General features: G+C 40.7%; 1 protein-coding gene across 1 annotated transcript in view; it reads left to right on the top strand.

Moving 5' to 3' along the window:
- The window catches only part of LOC126412710 (luciferin sulfotransferase-like), a 67084-nt gene that overhangs the window by 24595 nt on the left and 24107 nt on the right, over positions 1–18382 (top strand). Inside the window, exon 5 of the mRNA XM_050082427.1 lies at positions 3527–3647. Coding sequence (XP_049938384.1) covers positions 3527–3647 — 121 coding nt within the window. The remainder of the gene's footprint in view (positions 1–3526; positions 3648–18382) is intronic.

Below are 18382 nucleotides of genomic sequence, written 5' to 3'. Positions count from 1 at the left end.
TCTGTACCAACACATCTCAAACGCTTCCATTCTCTTCAAATAAAGTCTTCCCACACTCCATGATGCACTACCATACAACGATGAACTCCGAACGTACTTTCTCAGAAATTTCTCCTCAAATTAAGTCTGATGTTTGCAAATTAGACTCCTTCTGTTCTGGATACGTCACAAATTTAGCTTGTTTCCTGGCTCATATTGTTCTAGAATCGCTTGCGCAACTTTATTCACGTGTAAATAGAAAAGGCGCAGGCTTCTCCTGCGTGCCAAATGGTTTTAGGTCCGATACACAGAGTCATAGATAAACATCGTTAGGACACGTCCGTTCCAGTTTCCCTGAGCATATTATTATCTCAAATACTATGACGCTTCTCGAGAAATACACACATCAAAAAAAGTTTTGCATCACCTTGGTTCCGATAGTTCCGGAACCTGTACAGAAAATAGATATCAACATAAACATCATTTCTGCCCTTTTTATTGATCATGAAAACCACACATTGCATGTTGTACCACCATACAGCGAGACTTTCAGAGGTGATGGTCCAGATTGCTGTACACACCGGTACCTGTAATACCCTCTTGCATTGATGCATGCCTGCATTCGTCGTGCCATACTATCCACAAGTTCATCAAGGCACTGTTTATCCAGATTTTCCCACTCCTCAACGGCGATTCGGCGAAGATCCCTCAGAGTGGTTGGTGGGTCACGTCGTCCATAAACAGCCCTTTTCAGTCTATCCCAGGCATGTTCGACAGGGTTCATGTCTGGAGAACATGCTGACCACCGTAGTCGAGCGATGTCGTTATCCTGAAGGAAATCATTCACAAGGTGTGCACGATGGGGGCGCCAATTGTCATCCATGAACACGAATGCCTCGCCAATATGCTGTCGATATGGTTGCACTATCAGTCGGAGCATGGCATTCACGTATCGTACAGCCGTTATGGCGTCTTCCATGACCACCAGCGGCGTACGTCGACCCCACACAATGCCACCCCAAAACAGCAGGGAACGTTCACCTTGCTGCACTCTCTGGACAGTGTGTCTAAGGCGTTCAGCCTGACCGGGTTGCCTCCAAACACGTCTCCGACTGTTTTCTGGTTGAAGGCATATGAGACACTCATCAGTGAAGAGAAATGATGCCAACCCTGAGCGGTCCATTCGCCATGTTGCTGGGCCTATCTGTAGCGCGCCATGGACGTCGGGAGTGAAGTTGTGCATCATGCAGCCTATTGCGCACAGTTTGAGTCGTAACACGACGTCCTCTGGCTGCACGAAAAGCATTATTCAACATGGTGGTGTTGCTGTCAGGATCCCTCCGAGCCATAATCCGTAGGTAGCCGTCATCCACTGCAGTAGTAGCCCTTGTGCGGCCTTAGCGAGACATGTCATCGGCAGTTCCGGTCTCTCTGTATCTCCTCCATGTCCGAACAACATCGATTTGGTTAACTTCGAGACGACTGGACACTTCCCTTCTTGAGAGCTTTTCCTGGCACAAAGTAACAATGCGGACACGATCGAACCTCGGTATAGACCGTCTAGGCATGTTTGAACTACAGACAACAAGAGCCGCGTACCTCCTTCCGGGTGGTATGACTGGAACTGATCGATGACTGGAACTGATCGGCTGTTGGACCCCGATGACTGGAACTGATCGGCTTAGACAACACGAGCCGTGTACCTCCTTCCCGGTGGTATGACTGGAACTGATCGCCCCCATCTAATAGATGCTGCTCATGCATGGTTGTTAACATCTTCAGGTGGGCTTAGTGACGTCTCAGAACAGCCATAGGGACCGTGTCCATGATACAATATCCACAGTCAACGTCTGCCTTCAGGAATTCTGGGAACCGGGGTGATGGTACACTTTATTTGGTGTGTGTTTGTAATATTGTGTACAAACATTTGGGTAACGGCTGTTATGGATAACTGACAGAATCATTCTTCCACGGTGTAAATCTGCGTAAATCAACATAATGCCTACGAGAAAGAACAAACAAATCCATATCATCGAATTACAAGGCTAGTGGTAAACATATTCAGGAGGTTGAGTCGTTTAAGAAGCAATACGAAATTGGATGGTAACGTAAAATCGGTACCAGGGAAGGAGAATAGCAAACTTGTACAAGGTTTGGATGAAGATAGGGAAAGACCGCTAGAGACGCATGCTTGAACAAAGTAGCCGAGCCTGCAGATAACCTGTTCTATTTGTTCACGAGCTGCACTTGCGAAACATCTTCAATACGTTGCAACTGCCAGTCCTAGTCACAACAGTGGTCTGTACAGTTGTGAGAGAACTCAACAGTGGCCAGATTCTGGTGCTCGTATGATGGGTGCTTCTGTAACCATGATAAGCGGAGTTTTTCGTGTTTCGAGAGGCACCACATTCAATGTTTATACCGTATAAAGGTAAAGAAAAAATACACCATCCGCTAAGTGGCAGGATGTTTGAGTAATCGTGAGAGATGGTCATTGAGGAAGCTCGTTGCGAAAAAGCTACAGAAGTCACCGCAGAACCGAGTGTCACACTCGCGAACCCAGTGGGCACCAAAACATCAAGAACTGTGCTCCATAAGCAGGGAATCACAGTGCGAGCTGGAATTCCAGTAGCACTCATCAGAGATACAAACGCCCGTAACATGAAAACATGGAGTGGAAGACACAAAACGCTGGACTATGGAGCCACGGAAGGAATAAGGGAGTCATTTGGGCGCAGGAGTCTTGTCTCACACTGTTTTTAACTTCTGGCCGAGTATACGTCTCAAGAGTGAAATAGGGCAGAGACTGCAAAGATGATCTGAGCAGCCATATACGGCATACAATTGGCTCGATGGGTAATCTGTTAGGTCGCATTACTGCCAACAATTATGTGACCATTTTGGCTGATTGGGTCCATTTCATGGTAAAATATTTGTTCCCAAAGATTATGCTGTGCTCCAAGAAGACAGAGCCCCGATTTATACAACTCTCATCGTCCAAAACTGGTTTTGTGAACAAGAGAATGAATTGTCGGATCTCCTCCGATCACCATAGTCGCTAGATCTTAATATTATTGAGCGTCTGCGGTCTACTTCGGAGGGAAGGGTGCGTCTTCACTACCGATCCACATCACCGTTACCTGAACTTGACACTATTTTGCAGGAATCATGGAATAAGATTCCCTTGAAAACCATTCAGGGCCTCTATTTATCCATTCCAAAATGACTGGGAGCTCTTTCGAAGGTCAACGGTTTTCCTGCACCGTATTAAGCACGGTAATCTAATTTTGTGGATTTCCATATTTTTGACAACACCCTGTATATCTTGCGTAGCAATCATGAGGATATATAAATATATATTGAGTTATCAATCTTTTGACTGTTTTGATGTGGCCCGCCACGGATTTCTCTCCTGCGCCAACGTCTTCACACCAGTTATTTTTTGGGTATAGAATAGCTCAATGTGCAAACGTAATACGTGAGAAAGGCGGCAATATTGGTACTATATACCCTCCGTCATGTACTACAAAGTGTCTCTGTTTTACAGATCATATACGTTGCCAGAAGTCCTACGGACGCCGCCACCTCCTATTACTACTTCAATCGTCTCGTTCACGGAATTAGTCTCTCACTGGATGAGTTCCTCGAGTGTTTCCTCGCGGATGTTGGTAAGTGAACCGCGATATGACCTGTTAGAGCACAGCGATGAAATTAATCAAATCAGATTGTAGTTGTGTTCAAAAATGTTCAAATGTGTGTGAAATCTTAAGGGATTTAGCTGCTAAGGTCATCAGTCCCTAAGCTTACACACTACTTAACCTAAATTATCCTAAGGACAAACACACACACTCGTGCCCGAGGGAGGACTCGAACCTCCACCGGGACCAGCCGCACAGTCTATGACTGCAGCGCCTTAGACCGCTCGGCTAATCCCACGCGGCGATTGTTGTTGTGGTCTTCAGCCCAAAGACTGGTTTGATGCAGTTCTCCACACTGTATAACTAATGCATCCTACAACCAACTGATGGTTCAAATGGCTCTGAGCACTATGGGACTCAACTGCTGTGGTCAGTCCCCTAGAACTTAGAACTACTTAAACCTAACTAACCTAATGACATCACACACATCCATGCCCGAGGCAGGATTCGAACCTGCGACCGTAGCGGTCGTGCGGTTCCAGACTGTAGCGCCTTTAACCGCTCGGCCACTCCGTCCGGCTACAACCAACTGAACCTGCTTATGTAATCAGGCTTTGGTCTCTCTCTACATAGCAACTGTTCCTACTAAGTATTTGAGTGAACCACTTGTGAAACGGTTTGAATTTACGAAACGCAGGGGTGTATCGTACTGCAGATGCCGTGTTTCTTGACTTCCGCAAGGCGTTCGATACAGTTCCCCACGCCCGCATCTCGTGGTCGTGCGGTAGCGTTCTCGCTTCCCACGCCCGGGTTCCCGGGTTCGATTCCCGGCGGGGTCAGGGATTTTCTCTGCCTCGTGATGGCTGGGTGTTGTGTGCTGTCCTTAGGTTAGTTAGGTTTAAGTAGTTCTAAGTTCCAGGGGACTGATGACCATAGATGTTAAGTCCCATAGTGCTCAGAGCCATTTTGAACAGTTCCCCACAGTCGTTTAATGAACAAAGTAAGAGCATATGGACTATCAGACCAATTGTGTGATTGTATTGAGGAGTTCCAAGATAACAGGACGCAGCATGTCATTCTCAATGGAGAGAAGTCTTCCGAAGTAAGAGTGATTTCAGGTGCGCCTCAGGGGAGTGTCATAGGACCGTTGCTATTCACAATATACATAAATGACCTTGTGGATGACATCGGAAGTTCACTGAGGCTTTTTGCGGATGATGCTGTGGTGTATCGAGAGGTTGTAACAATGGAAAATTGTACTGAAATGCAGGAGGATCTGCAGCGAATTGACGCATGGTGCAGGGAATGGCAATTGAATCTCAATGTAGACAAGTGTAATGTGCTGCGAATACACAGAAAGATAGATCCTTTATCATTTAGCTACAAAATAGCAGGTCAGCAACTGGAAGCAGTTAATACCATAAATTATCTGGGAGTACGCATTAGGAGTGATTTAAAATGGAATGATCATATAATGTTGATCGCCGGTAAAGCAGATGCCAGACTGAGATTCATTGGAAGAATCCTAAGGAAATGCAATCCGAAAACAAAGGAAGTAGGTTACAGTACGCTTGTTCGCCCACTGCCTGAATTCTGCTCAGCAGTGTGGGATCCGTACCAGATAGGGTTGATAGAAGATATAGAGAAGATCCAACGGAGAGCAGCGCGCTTCGTTACAGGATCATTTAGTAATCGCGAAAGCGTTACGGAGATGATAGATAAACTCCAGTGGAAGACTCTGCAGGAGAGACGCTCAGTAGCTGGGTACGGGCTTTTGTCAAAGTTTCGAGAACATACCTTCACCGAAGAGTCAAGCAGTATGTTGCTCCCTCGTACGTATATCTCGCGAAGAGACCATGAGGATAAAATCAGAGAGATTAGAGCCCACACAGAGGCATACCGACTATCCTTCTTTCCACGAACAATACGAGACTGGAATAGAAGGGAGAACCGATAGAGATACTCAAGGTACCCTCCGCCACACACCGTCAGGTGGCTTGCGGAGTATGGATGTAGATGTAGATGTAGATGTATGGCATTATCGTTTATTTTGAGAGTTGCATATGGGACCTGAAGATGGCATAGTGGAATGCCGAAACTGATTTTCGTCAAAATAAAATAAAATAACATCTTAGTTACATGGCTGTTGGATTGACAGTTAAGAATTTTGAAGTATCCACTCTATTTATTATTTCCTTACCATGTGTTACACCTACAACTGGTCTAGTAGCCCTAGATGGGCAGAACAGAATATTTTGTGTCCTTTCAAAATTGGGCGAGAGCTTTCACAGGAGACCTGTCAATGACACTATTAAGAACGTTGTTTACCATTCATTCAGTTTGTTTATGTATGCTTGGATTGAGTGCAATACTAGTGCCATATGCAAAAAGAACTAATTCTGCTTTTTGGATATTAGACCGAAGGTCGTTTACACGTATGAGTAACAACAGTGGACTTAAGATTTAGGCTTGTGGAACCATATACGTGATCTATCTCCAGTCAGAATTACGTCCCTGGGCTATATTGGTTAAATTACTAAGTACAACTATGATTCACACAGTCAAACGCTTTAAATAGGTCGCGGAAAATTATTGAAGTCATTAGTCTTTTGACTGGTTTGATGCGGCCCGTCACAAATTTCTCTCCTGTGCATACCTCTTCATCTCAGAGTAGCACTTGCAACCTACATCCTCAATTATTTGTTGGATGCATTCCAGTCTTGTCGTTCTCTACAGTTTTTACACTCTACTGTTCCCTTCAGTACCATGGAAGTTTTTCCGTGATGTCTTAAGATATGTTGTACCATCTTGTCCCTTCTTCTTGTCGGTGTTTTCTATACGTTCCTTTCCTCGCCGACTCTGGGGAAAACCTTCTCATTGCACACCTTATAAGTAAACCTAATTTTCAAGATTTTTCTGTAGCACCACATCTCGAATGCTTAGATTCTCTTCTGTTCCGGTTTTCCCACTGTCCATGTTCCACTACCACACAATGCTGTGCTCCAAAAGGACATTTTCAGGAATTTCTTCCTGATATTAATGCCTATGTTTGAGTTGACTAGACTCCTTTTTTTTGTCAGTGCTAGTCTGCTTTTTTTCTCCTTGCTCCTTCTATCATGGCTTATTTTAGTGCCTAGGTATCAGAATTCCTTAATGTCATCTACTTCGTTATCACCGATCCTCATGTTAAGTATCTCGCTGGTTTCATTTCTGCTACGTCTGATTATTTTCGTCTTTCTTCGATTTGCACTCAGTCTGTATTCTGTACGCATTAAACTGTTTATTCCGTTCAGCAGATCCTGTAATTCTTCTTCATTTACGCTGGGGATATCAACGTCATCAGCGAATCTCGTCATTGATATCCTTTGACCTTGAATTTTAATTCCACTGTCGAACCTTTCTTTTATTTCCGTCATTGCTTCATCGATGCAGAGACTGAACAGTAGAGGCGAAAGACTACGTCCCTATCTTCCGGCCTTTTTAACCCGAGCTCTTTCTTCTTGGCCTTCTAGTCTTATTGTTCCCTCTTGGTCCCTCTTGGCTCTTGTACATATTGCATATTACCAGCCTTCCCTAAAGCTCATTCCAAATTTTCCCAAAATTTGGAACGTCTGGCACCATTTGACAGTGTCGAACGCTTTTCCCAGGTCGACAAATCCTACGAACGTCTCTTAATTTTTCTTTAGGCTGGCTTCCACTAAGAAGCGCAACTGTCTGTCCTGTGCCTTGACCTTTCATAAAGTCAAACTGAGCGTCATCTAACACGTTTCCAATTTTCGTTTCCAGTCTTCTGTAAGTTATTCTTATCAGCAACTTGGATACATGGGCTGTTAAGCTGACTGTGTGGTGATTTTTGCACCTGTGAGATCTTGAAGTCTTGAGAACTGTGTGGGTGATATTTGTCCGGAGTCAGATTGTGTATCGCCAATCTCATACACACCAGACTGAACAGTCGCTTTGTTGCCACTCCCCCTAATTATTTTAGAAATTCTGATGAACGTTATCTATCCCTTCTGCTTTATCTGATCTCAAATCTTGCAAAGCTCTTTTAAACTCTAATTCTTACACTGCATCCCATGTCTCTTCTACATCGACTCCTGTTTCTTCTTCTGCCATGTCTTTCTCCTCACAGAGACCTTCAGTATACTCTTTCCACCTGTCTGCTCCCTCCCCTGCATTTAATATTGAAATTCCCACTGCACTGCTAATACTACCGCTAACGCTCTTAATTTCACCGAAGGTTGTTTTGACTTTTCTATATGCTGCGTCAGACCTCCAGACAATCATCTCTCTCTCGATTTCTTCACATTTCTCATGCAGCCATTTCGTCGTAGCTTCTCTGCAGTTCTTATTTTTTTCATCTCCGAATGACTTGTATTTCTGCATACCTGAACTTCCCGGAGCATTTTCGTATTTCCTTCTTTCATCGATCAACTGAAGTATTTCTTCTGTTACCTATGTTTTCTTCGCAGTTACCGTCTTGGTGCCTATGTGTTTCTTTCCAACTTCTGTGATTGCCTTTTTTAGAGACGTCCATTCCTCTTCAACTGAACTCCCTACTGAGCTATTCCTTATTGCAGTATCTATAGCCTTAGAGAACTTCAAGAATATGTCTTCAGTCTTTAGTAGTTCTGTATCCTTCTTTGCGTAATGATTCTTTCTGACTAGTTTCTTAACATTCAACCTACTTTTCTTCATTACTAAATTATGGTCTGACTCTGTAAGTGCTCCTGGGTAAGCTCTACAATACATTAACTGATTTCGAAATTTCTGCCTGACCATGATGTAATTTAACTGAAATCTTCCCGTATATCCCCGCCTTTTCCAAGCATACCTCTCCTTTTACAGTTATTGAACAGAGTATTCGCTATTACTAGCTGCTATTTAATGCAAAACTCAATTATTCTTTCTTCTCCCTCATGCTTTGTACCAAGTCCATATTCTCCTGTAACCCTTTCTTCTACTCCTTCCCTTGCAACTGTAGGACAGTCCCCTGTGACTACTAGATTTTCATTTCTCTTGAACTATTCGTTCAACATCCTCATCTACTTTCTGCAACGTTGGCATGTGTATCTGAACTATCGTCGTCGGTGTTGGTTTGCTGTCGATTTTATTATTCAATGCTTGTTAAGAATGGTGAGTGAACATGTAAATGGCCTTCTCAGTAGAGCAACTCTTCTGAAACCCAGACTATGATTTTCTGAGGATATTGTTGTTGCTAAGGTGAAATAAAATTCTAGAATACGTCTGCTTCTCAAAAATTTTGTAAAATTATGTTTGCAGTGAAAAAGGTTTGTGTTTATTGACGTCTCTCCTGTCATCTTCCTTAAGTAGGGGTTTGACAACGGCATTGTCTCTGAAAAATACATTTTTCAGGTAACTGTGGGCTTATTATATGGGAACAAATCTTTAGTACTCTATTGGAAACATCATCAGAACTAGATGAGCTTATATTTACGAGAGAATGTGTAATTTTCCTGATTTCAGGCGGAGAAATTGGTGATACATTCCATTTTCAGCTCACTGCTGTGATTTTTTCTCGTGATATGTTTCTCATTATACGTTCTACTATGCTTATGTAACGATTATTAAATATATTGGCTACCACAATATTTATAGTCCTTCCATTCAATTCAGTAGTGGTGGTATCCTGTTCTGTGACTGGTTTCCTGGCTCTTGTTTTACGAACGATCCCTCTGCAGGCTACACCTCAGATAATAATTCCTAAGATTACAATTTATATTAAGTACTGATCTCTTATCCGTCATCGCATCGTAAATATTGAGTTTCAGTTAGGCGATTAAAAAAACAACGGAATGGAACAGTATGCACACTTGACCAGAGCAGCGGGGTACATCCTTTTCAGCATATCCATACTGCGGTAGTCCGATATCAAAGGCCATAGGTATCACATTGTCCCTATCTCTTCCACCGCGAACTGTTACATTCCAAAACTTCTGTTTTGGGAAATCTCTACCCTCACTGAAAGAGTTAACATATAACGTTTCAAGCAAATGTTTCATATTTTGACATATAACACCTCACTTACAACTCTTGTGAACCTGCTGGTCATAATTATAGGTACGCAGTATTGCTTTATCAGTCACTTGTGCTTTTGCTGCTCTTACATCAGTTTACTTCCAAAGACCGACAAAAGTACAGAATTTTACCGATAAATGTCCTTGGCAGATGGCAGAACAAACGTACTTCGGTATTTTGAAATTATTTTTATTGTTTTCACCGTGGGAGCTGGGGTATTCCCTAGGTAAGAACTGGGACAGCGAGGTAGGATTACATGATGTCTGAGAAGTAGAGCATTACTCGTATAGTAGGACTACATGGCGTCTAAGAAGTAGAGCGCTGTAGTGTCTAGCAAATGGAACACTGTAGTGGGAGTACACGATGTCTGAAAGGTAGAGCACTATCGTAGAACTACGTGGTGTCTAAAAAGCAGAACGCTATATTAGGACTACGTGGTGTCTCAAAAGTACAACGCTAACATAGTTCTGCAGAGTGTCTAAAAAGCTACTATATGTCTACATGATCTCTAAGAAACGGGGAACTATTGTAGGACTTCATGCTGTCTATGAAGTAGAGCTTTATCGTTGCTCTACGTGATGTGTAAGAAGTAGAGCACAATAGTGGGACTACATGTTTTCTAACAAGTAGTACACTAACATAGTTGTACTTCGTGTCTAAGAAGTAAAGCACTAACAAACTTCTTCTTTGTGTCCAAGCAGCGGTGCACTGTAACAGCACAACTTGGTGTCCAATAAGTAAAACACTGTAATAAAAATACACAGTGTCTAAGAAGCAGAACTCGACGACAGGACCACATGGCGTCTAGGAAGTAGAAGGCTGTAGTAGTACTACATGGTGTCAGAGAGGCAATGTAGTGATGTAATAGTATAGGTCTAGGAGATAGAACATCAACGCTATTATAGCACCATGAAACTACTGACTGGTATTCAAGGCATATGATTAATGATGTTTACCAACAGCAGTATTTTCAAATGTCACTTATTCAGCATCGCTTTTCGCGGGAACATGCGCGCTATCAAAGTCGCTTTGTTTATCGTTATACACGTACGCTGTGTGTGTCGATTGATGCATTGTAGGATCCATCTTCCCACTTGCAGCGCTGGTCAGAGGGCAAACAACGTGTTACGGTGGGACAGCGGTCAGCAGTCGCTGATAACTCCAGCGCTTCTCGGTGCGACAGCTGCTTGCTTAACGGTCTCCGTGGGAGTCGTGTCGAGACCTTAGCGTGTAGACAGTCAGCTGGAATCTAAGTCTACATCTGTACCTTACGGTGTGTGGTGGAGAGTATTTGTGGTATCACCATTATTTCTCCCTTTCCCTGTTCCAGTTGCGAATGGATCGTGGAAGTAATGGGCGTAGGTAAACCTCCGTGTGAGCTCTGATTTCTTTGCTTTTCTCGTTGTGGTCATTTAGCGAGACGTGTGTGGGAGGTAGTAGTATGTTGCTCGTCTCTTCGCGCAACGCGCGCTCCGGGAATTTCATTAGTAAACCCCTACACATGTACAATGCCCCTGTTTTAGCTTCTGTTTCCGGAGTAAGTTGACTGAGCTTCTCTGTAACATTCCCTTACTGACTAAACGATCCTGTAATGGATCTCGCCACTTCATTTCTTCGGATCTTCTGTATCTTTCCTATTTACCCAACTTAACATAGATCCTAGATTCACGAGCTGTACTCAGGAATAGGACGAACGAGCGTTATGTGATTCACTTCTTCGGTGGAGGTATTACATTATTGGGAAGATCATTCTTTTCAAGCACACTGAATTTACTTACCTGATGTGCTGGTAATATTATACAGGTTGCAGGAGTAGTAGTAGAAACTGGATCCCAGACACTACACACACGGTTTCAATTTTCTGTTAAACTTTTCTGAAACTCGTTAACGTAGTTCGTTTCCTATTTCCTGAAATTTATTCAATAAGTGGTTCACTGTTACCTTATTATCATTGATCTCTACTGCCTTCATTGCCATTTCTCGTTATAAATTAACACATTGAGTGTATTTGTTTTGATTTGCACTGACAAATTCGTTTGTCTGAAGTTTTGCTTTGCACCTTGTGATGACATCGTTTGCATTTTTCAATTTGGCTAGACAAGAGTAGCAGATTTATGGGCATTCTACCTCTGTTTTATGGCAATTACTACCCAGGAGAGTATCAGTTTACATTTTTGACGCAGATGCTTGCACTCGACATTTTAAGAAGCAATGATGGAAATAAAAGATCGTTCATGAACGCCTTAAAACTCAGGGTGAAATGAATGATAAGATTCGCTGGCGACACTGACGTCCTCAGTGAAAGTGAGATAAAATTACAGAGCGTGTTGAATGGAATGAACAGCGTACTGATGACACACTACGGATTGAGAGTAAATTGAAGAAAGACGAAAGTAATGAGGAGTAGCAGAAATATTAATATCAAAATTGGTGACCGCGAAGTAGACTAAGTTAAGGAATTATGCTACTTCGAAGCAAAATAACACTTGACAAACTAGGCAAGGAGAACATAAAAATAATCAGGCACAGGCAACGATAGCGTCCCTTATCAAAGGAAGAACGGATTGGATGGTAGAACATTTGTTAAGACAGAGAATAACTTCCATGTCACTAGAGGGAGTTGTAGAGGGTAACAACTGGAGAGAAAGGCACAGATTTGAATACATCTAGCATGTAACTGAAGACGTAGGAAGATGGAAAGGTTCGCTTTGGAGAGAAATTCGCAGTAGCGGACCGCATCGAACCAGTCAGAAGACTGATGACGCATAAAAAAGTTGACATGGAAGTACTCAAAGTAAGCGAATGTAGTGAATGTATTTAATGCAGTCTTGGTGCAGGTCTTAAAATCATTTGACTGCGATGAAAAAGGAATACGTACAAACGGCTGCCTAGCTCTCCCTCCGATTTGCAGATGATGACAGTTTTATTTAGTTCCATAAAATCTCCAAAAAAAGATGGAGTAACAGATCAATGCAAGCATGTGAGTAGGTCTGAATACTGTGACAGTAAACTTTCTGACGGAGTAACTTGAGTACTCTACTCGGGTTTGCAGTCGGGTATTCAATTCAGTTTCACACAATATTTCGACAGTCGCCCTGGCTGTCAGATTCAGGTGAAACTTTGCTGTTGCTGAGCCTCGACCAAATGATGCCGCTCTGTAGCCCACTCTCCTATACATTATATAAAAAAACTAATTTTAATAATAATATTGGCTCCACTCCATTCTGGCTGTTTGACGTAGCGACCGCTTATTAATAATTATTAATGTAACCGTGTAACCTCCCCACAAGAATCTTTAAAAAGAACCAAGTGTAACCTCCCCACAGAGAATGTTAATGAAAATAAAAATGTGAAAATGTGAGCCAAGTATAAACTCCCCACAAAAAATAATACTTAAACGAATTTTTCTAATATTGTAACCTCTGAACAAAATTGGTTCCCATTTAGTCTCCGTGCAGAAATGCATTCACATTTAATGTAACCACAAAATCCAATTCCTAAACCCAGAAATAATAAAAAAAATTCAGTAACCTGGTAAATTTTATGACGACAGCAACGGTGCGCCACGGCCCTGTATTCTGAATAACAAAAGCAAAGAATTCTTACCTCAATAAAAACTGCAACTATTTCAGCTCTTATTTATAGACACAGCTTCGTACAATGCTGGCATATTTTTTTTTTTTTATTATTGGAAGGAATGATCATGCATTTGAAATAGTCTTTAAATTGAAATTAATGCTTTTTCTTCAAAAAGTTACTTTATGAAGAAATTATTATTGGGGCATTTTTTTTGAACAAATTAAATTACAATTAACATATGTTATTAGTTGAGCGCAATGCTGCTTCATTACCTTCGATAACAATATACCTCGTCCAGAACCGTGACCAGAGACCCATGTCGACGCCCGCCGACTCCTCACACACAACTACGTCTCCCGCGCGCTACTACTCTCCAACTGAACTACATGCTCTCGCGACTCGCTACGTACAACTACTGTTCCTGCCGGCTCGCTACACGCAACTGAACTGAACTCTCGCGCGGTCGAGCGCAGACTAGCAACGATAAATAACTCTCTGGCCAGAGATTCTGTCATGCCTCGCCATCGCTGCTACTGAATACATACGCGTTTCATAACCCTCCACTGGGGGGGGGGGGGGGGGGGGGGGGGAAATTTGGCAGCGATGGTGAGTCATTTGGACTTACCATGAGCAACAATTTTTTTCTTAACTAATTAACTTTTACAATTCAGAGAATATTCAGATGTAGAACATGAATTAAATATGGTGCACATGCAGCAAGTACAAAACATATCAGTCAAAGACAAAAGACAAAATATATATACAATGAGTACAAAACATATTCACAAATGGCAAAAGTGCACCCGCACAGTAGTACAGAATATTTCAGCAAATAACGAAATGTATATACAATGAGTAACAAATGACATAAGTGCATACGCACTGAAGTATTGAACATATCAGCAAATCACAAAATGTATACGCAATGAATACAAATGATGTTAACAAAATGACAAAAGTGCACACGCACTGTAGTTCAGAACATATCAAGAAATCACAAATGCATAGGCAACGAGTACAAATCATATTGAAAAATGAGAAAAGTGCACAGACACTGAAGTTCAGTAGAAAACATATTAACACATGACACAAGTACACATGCACTGAAAAATTCTTCAAAGTTTTCACAACAAATAGACATAATGAGTACAAATCTCATTGACAAATAAGTGCACATGTACTGTAGTTCAGAACATATCAGCAAATCAAAATACACATACAGTGAGTAGAAATCATGTTAGAAAAATCAGCAAATCACAAATGTATATACAATAGGTAGAAATCATGTTAGAAAAATGACAAAAGTGCACACGCACTGTGGTTTAGAACATGTCAGGAAATCACAAAATGTAAAGGCAATGAATACAAATCATACTAACAAATGACACAAATGTACATGTACTGTATATACTTTATGTTACAAGAATTAGGATAGGAAAGGGAAGGATTGCATCATGGTTGTAGCACTTTAGGTTGCATGCAGCTGCACTGAAAGTCCATATCTTTCCACAGAAGTACAACACCAAGTGAGACAATCTGAAGTTCTTTTCCTTCAAGCATTAATAAGTGTAGCCAAGACACTGAACTGTCGTAGTAATTTTCATGTTGTCATTTTGGTAGTACATTAGGTACACCAAATAGTGGGACCATAATAACATCTCCATCGCTCAAGGTGGTGGACAGCATGTCGTGTGAACACCACATTCTTGTAAAGTACACCAACGTAGAATTAGTGGAAAAACCAAATATAGTGCTCCATGAGCATGAGGATAGACAAGACAAACTGATATTGCAGTAATTTCTGGTAATTAGGTCAGAAGGTGAAGGACATTAAGTCACATATTAGTCTTCATTGAGAATTACACTAGTCTAACAACTGATTTAAGTAATTAGTGGCACTCATTACCCAGTTACTGAACACCTCTGTACCATGTATGAAGTATTACAGAATAATGTTCATAAATCATCTGATTACAGCGAACAGTGGCAATCAATGGCCAGTTACAAACCAACAGAAGTCATTATTCAAAACAAGAGCTAGTGAGTGTAACATAAAGTAACATAATACAAATTTAAAATATAAGAAACAGTGGCATTCATTGGCCAGTTACAAAGCATTATTTTTTTTTTGTATCATTAAGAAGTCATTACTGAAGTGACATACTATTCAGAGCTGATCAATATTATTCAGAATTCTCTTAAACTAGTAGCATTATTTGGGACTGGTAATTAATTTGTTTGCTTTTGAGTTATTGCTGCAAATGAAAATGTGTAACGTCATTCGTCATGAGTCAGCTGTAGCAAGGTTATGAAACAAGGCAGTATATGTGATCACATTTATAAATGATAGACACAACTGGGTAAAAAAAAATGCAAGTGCTAGTACAGGTTTAATAAGTAACAGGTTTAGTTAGTATCATGAAAAGCTTCTCCTGGAAAAAATACAAAATGGATTATTGAGCTGAAAGAAGAAACGTATACTATGCTGAAAAGTAGTGAACTTCGAATTAACAGGTAGTGAAATGTGTATAAAAGATATGTTCCATAGCTATCCCTTCCAAAACCTTCAGTCATCCTACTAAGCAATAAAATACCTACTGTCAAAACGAACTGCAACAAATACTTAAATAACTACATAGCATAAATACATAACTTCAACATTATCCTCATCTGTAAAGAAAAAACCTCATTATTCATCACTTCATTATCTATATTATCATAACTCCATTATTATCATCACCTGTAAAGAAAAAACTTCATTATTCATAGTAGCATATTCTTCATCATTATTCATCACCACTCATTATCATCTGCAAAAAAATCACCTCATTCTTCATTATACAATTATTCCTTATTTCTATCATATTTCATCACTAAAACTAAGATGTGTAGTTCTGTCTGACAGCCTGCATCAATCGCCTCGTATTCTGAAAGAAAAAATTAGTTAAGACTGCTATTCTACGATGTGTATAGTATATTCTTGTTAATGCTTGTTAATTCTGATCCATTTACTCTTCCTCATAAGGTTTTTGCATCTTCTTTCGTCTATTCCGTAGGTGAAATTCCCATTTCTGTTTAATTTATTTCCTTTACACGTTATTTCTTTCTGAAAATGATGAACAGAGATTAATGTCTTGAATTTAAATCACAGACCCCTAAATAATGACTGGTTTATGGTAACATAATTAAGCATACAGCATAACATGACAGAAAACGTAATATGTCAGAAACGTAGACAGTGTTCAAAAGCAAAATGTACACAGAATATCATAATGCAGCAGCAAAAAGAAAGTAAAGTAGTCACGATGTTGAGATATCATAAAGCAAAAATGTCAAAGTCAACTGGTGTTTGCTATATCTTAACTAATTCATAGTGCATACAAACAAAACAGGAAAACAATCATACATACAAAAAATGGAAAATGTGCACGGTCTGATGTGTAACGACAAGTAAAGCGACCTGCTAACCTTATCTTGCCGAGCACTTGCCAAGAAAAAATACAATCATCAGTAAGTAGTCACATAAATGTAATTGCATAAGTGGTCATAAAATGTGTAAGTTCGTCTGGAAAAATATGCACGGTCTGAGGTGTAACGACAAGAAGAGCGACCTGCTAACCTTACCTTGCCAGGCAATTGCCAAGAAAAAATACGATAACCATCAGTAAGCGTTCATGTGAATATAATTGTATAAGTGGTCATAAATAAAAAAATTAGGAAATGGCATTACAGTGTGATAAATCATAAAGTATGATCACTCAATAAAAGGTTTAATGTTTGAGACATGGTAATTGCCTTTACTTTTTCTCGTTCTCAAAGTTTCGACGTGTACAACATTGGGGTGAGGAATGCTGCGAATCCGATATGGACCTGCGTATAAAAGTTCAAATTTTCTGCACCTACCTTTTATTTTGTTGGATAAATAGTGTGTTCGTACTAATATCTTCTGTCCAATGTGAAAGTCACGGCGTGTACAAACCTGTTTTTGCTGTCTTCTCCGGCGCTCTGCGGCACGTTTGATGTTGTTCAGCGCAATGTCAATTATTTCATGGTGTCGTAGTCGACGAGATGTAGGAAAGTTTACTAATTCTGTAATTTTGTTAGGTGGTTCAACATTTTTCAGTATAACAGACGGAGATAGCATAGTGGATTCATTTGGTATGGAGTTAATTACATCCTGGAATGAGTGTATATGTGTGTCCGAATCAATATGTCTTTTGTGGCAGTATACTCTACACAGTTTACCAATTTCTTTCATTAGTCGCTCACAAGGGTTCGAAGAAGCATGGTACTTGGATATATAGATCGGAGAAATGTTTCTAGCTCATAACATGCGTGTCCATATAGCAGAACGAAATTGTGATCCATTATCGGAAATTACTTTCATCACATGCCCTACATGAAATAGAAAATGCTTTACAAATGCTTTCGAAACAGTTTTAGCAGTAGCTTTGCGTAACGGAGTGAAAGTAACAAATTTTGAAGTGAGTTCAACAGCGACAAAAATGTAGCAAAAACCGCTATTAGTCCTAGGAATCGGACCAAAAATGTCTACAGCGGCCATATGTCTTAATTTAACAGGTACAATGGGATATAATGGAGGAATATGTGAAGTTGTGTCTGACTTAGCTTTCTGGCAGATTTTACATGACGCTAAAACTCGTCGAATACGTTTCTCCATGTTGGTAAAATAACAGTTCTGTCTCAATATAAGAAAACATTTTCTTGCTCCGTAATGTGCGTAACTTAAATGAGTATACCAGATTAATTTGTTAACCAGTTCGTCAGGGATGCATAATAACCAGTTGTTGCTGTCAGGATGAGAGCGGCGAAACAGAATGTCATCGTGTACAGTGTAATGGTTTCTAATCGTAACATTATTCCTATCTTGCCAAAGGTGTTTAATCTCTTTCCATACGCCGTCTTTACTTTGCTCTTGTGCTATGTCCTGTAATGACGACGAAATAAAATTTTCAAACGCCACTTGTTGAATGTACATGATGCTGAAATTTGCTTTGCAGAAGTTTGTTGCGACGTCTTGCTGATTGTTACTGAGAGAACGAGATAGTGCGCCTGCTATAACATTTTGTGTTCCGGGAATGTGAACAATTGTAAAATTAAATTCCTGTAAATAAAGCTTCCATCTG

The sequence above is a fragment of the Schistocerca serialis genome, chromosome 7, assembly GCF_023864345.2.
Source record: "Schistocerca serialis cubense isolate TAMUIC-IGC-003099 chromosome 7, iqSchSeri2.2, whole genome shotgun sequence".
Classification (NCBI taxonomy): domain Eukaryota; kingdom Metazoa; phylum Arthropoda; class Insecta; order Orthoptera; family Acrididae; genus Schistocerca; species Schistocerca serialis.
Note: the sequence above shows the minus strand (reverse complement) of the source record. Positions and strands in the feature narration are given on the sequence as shown.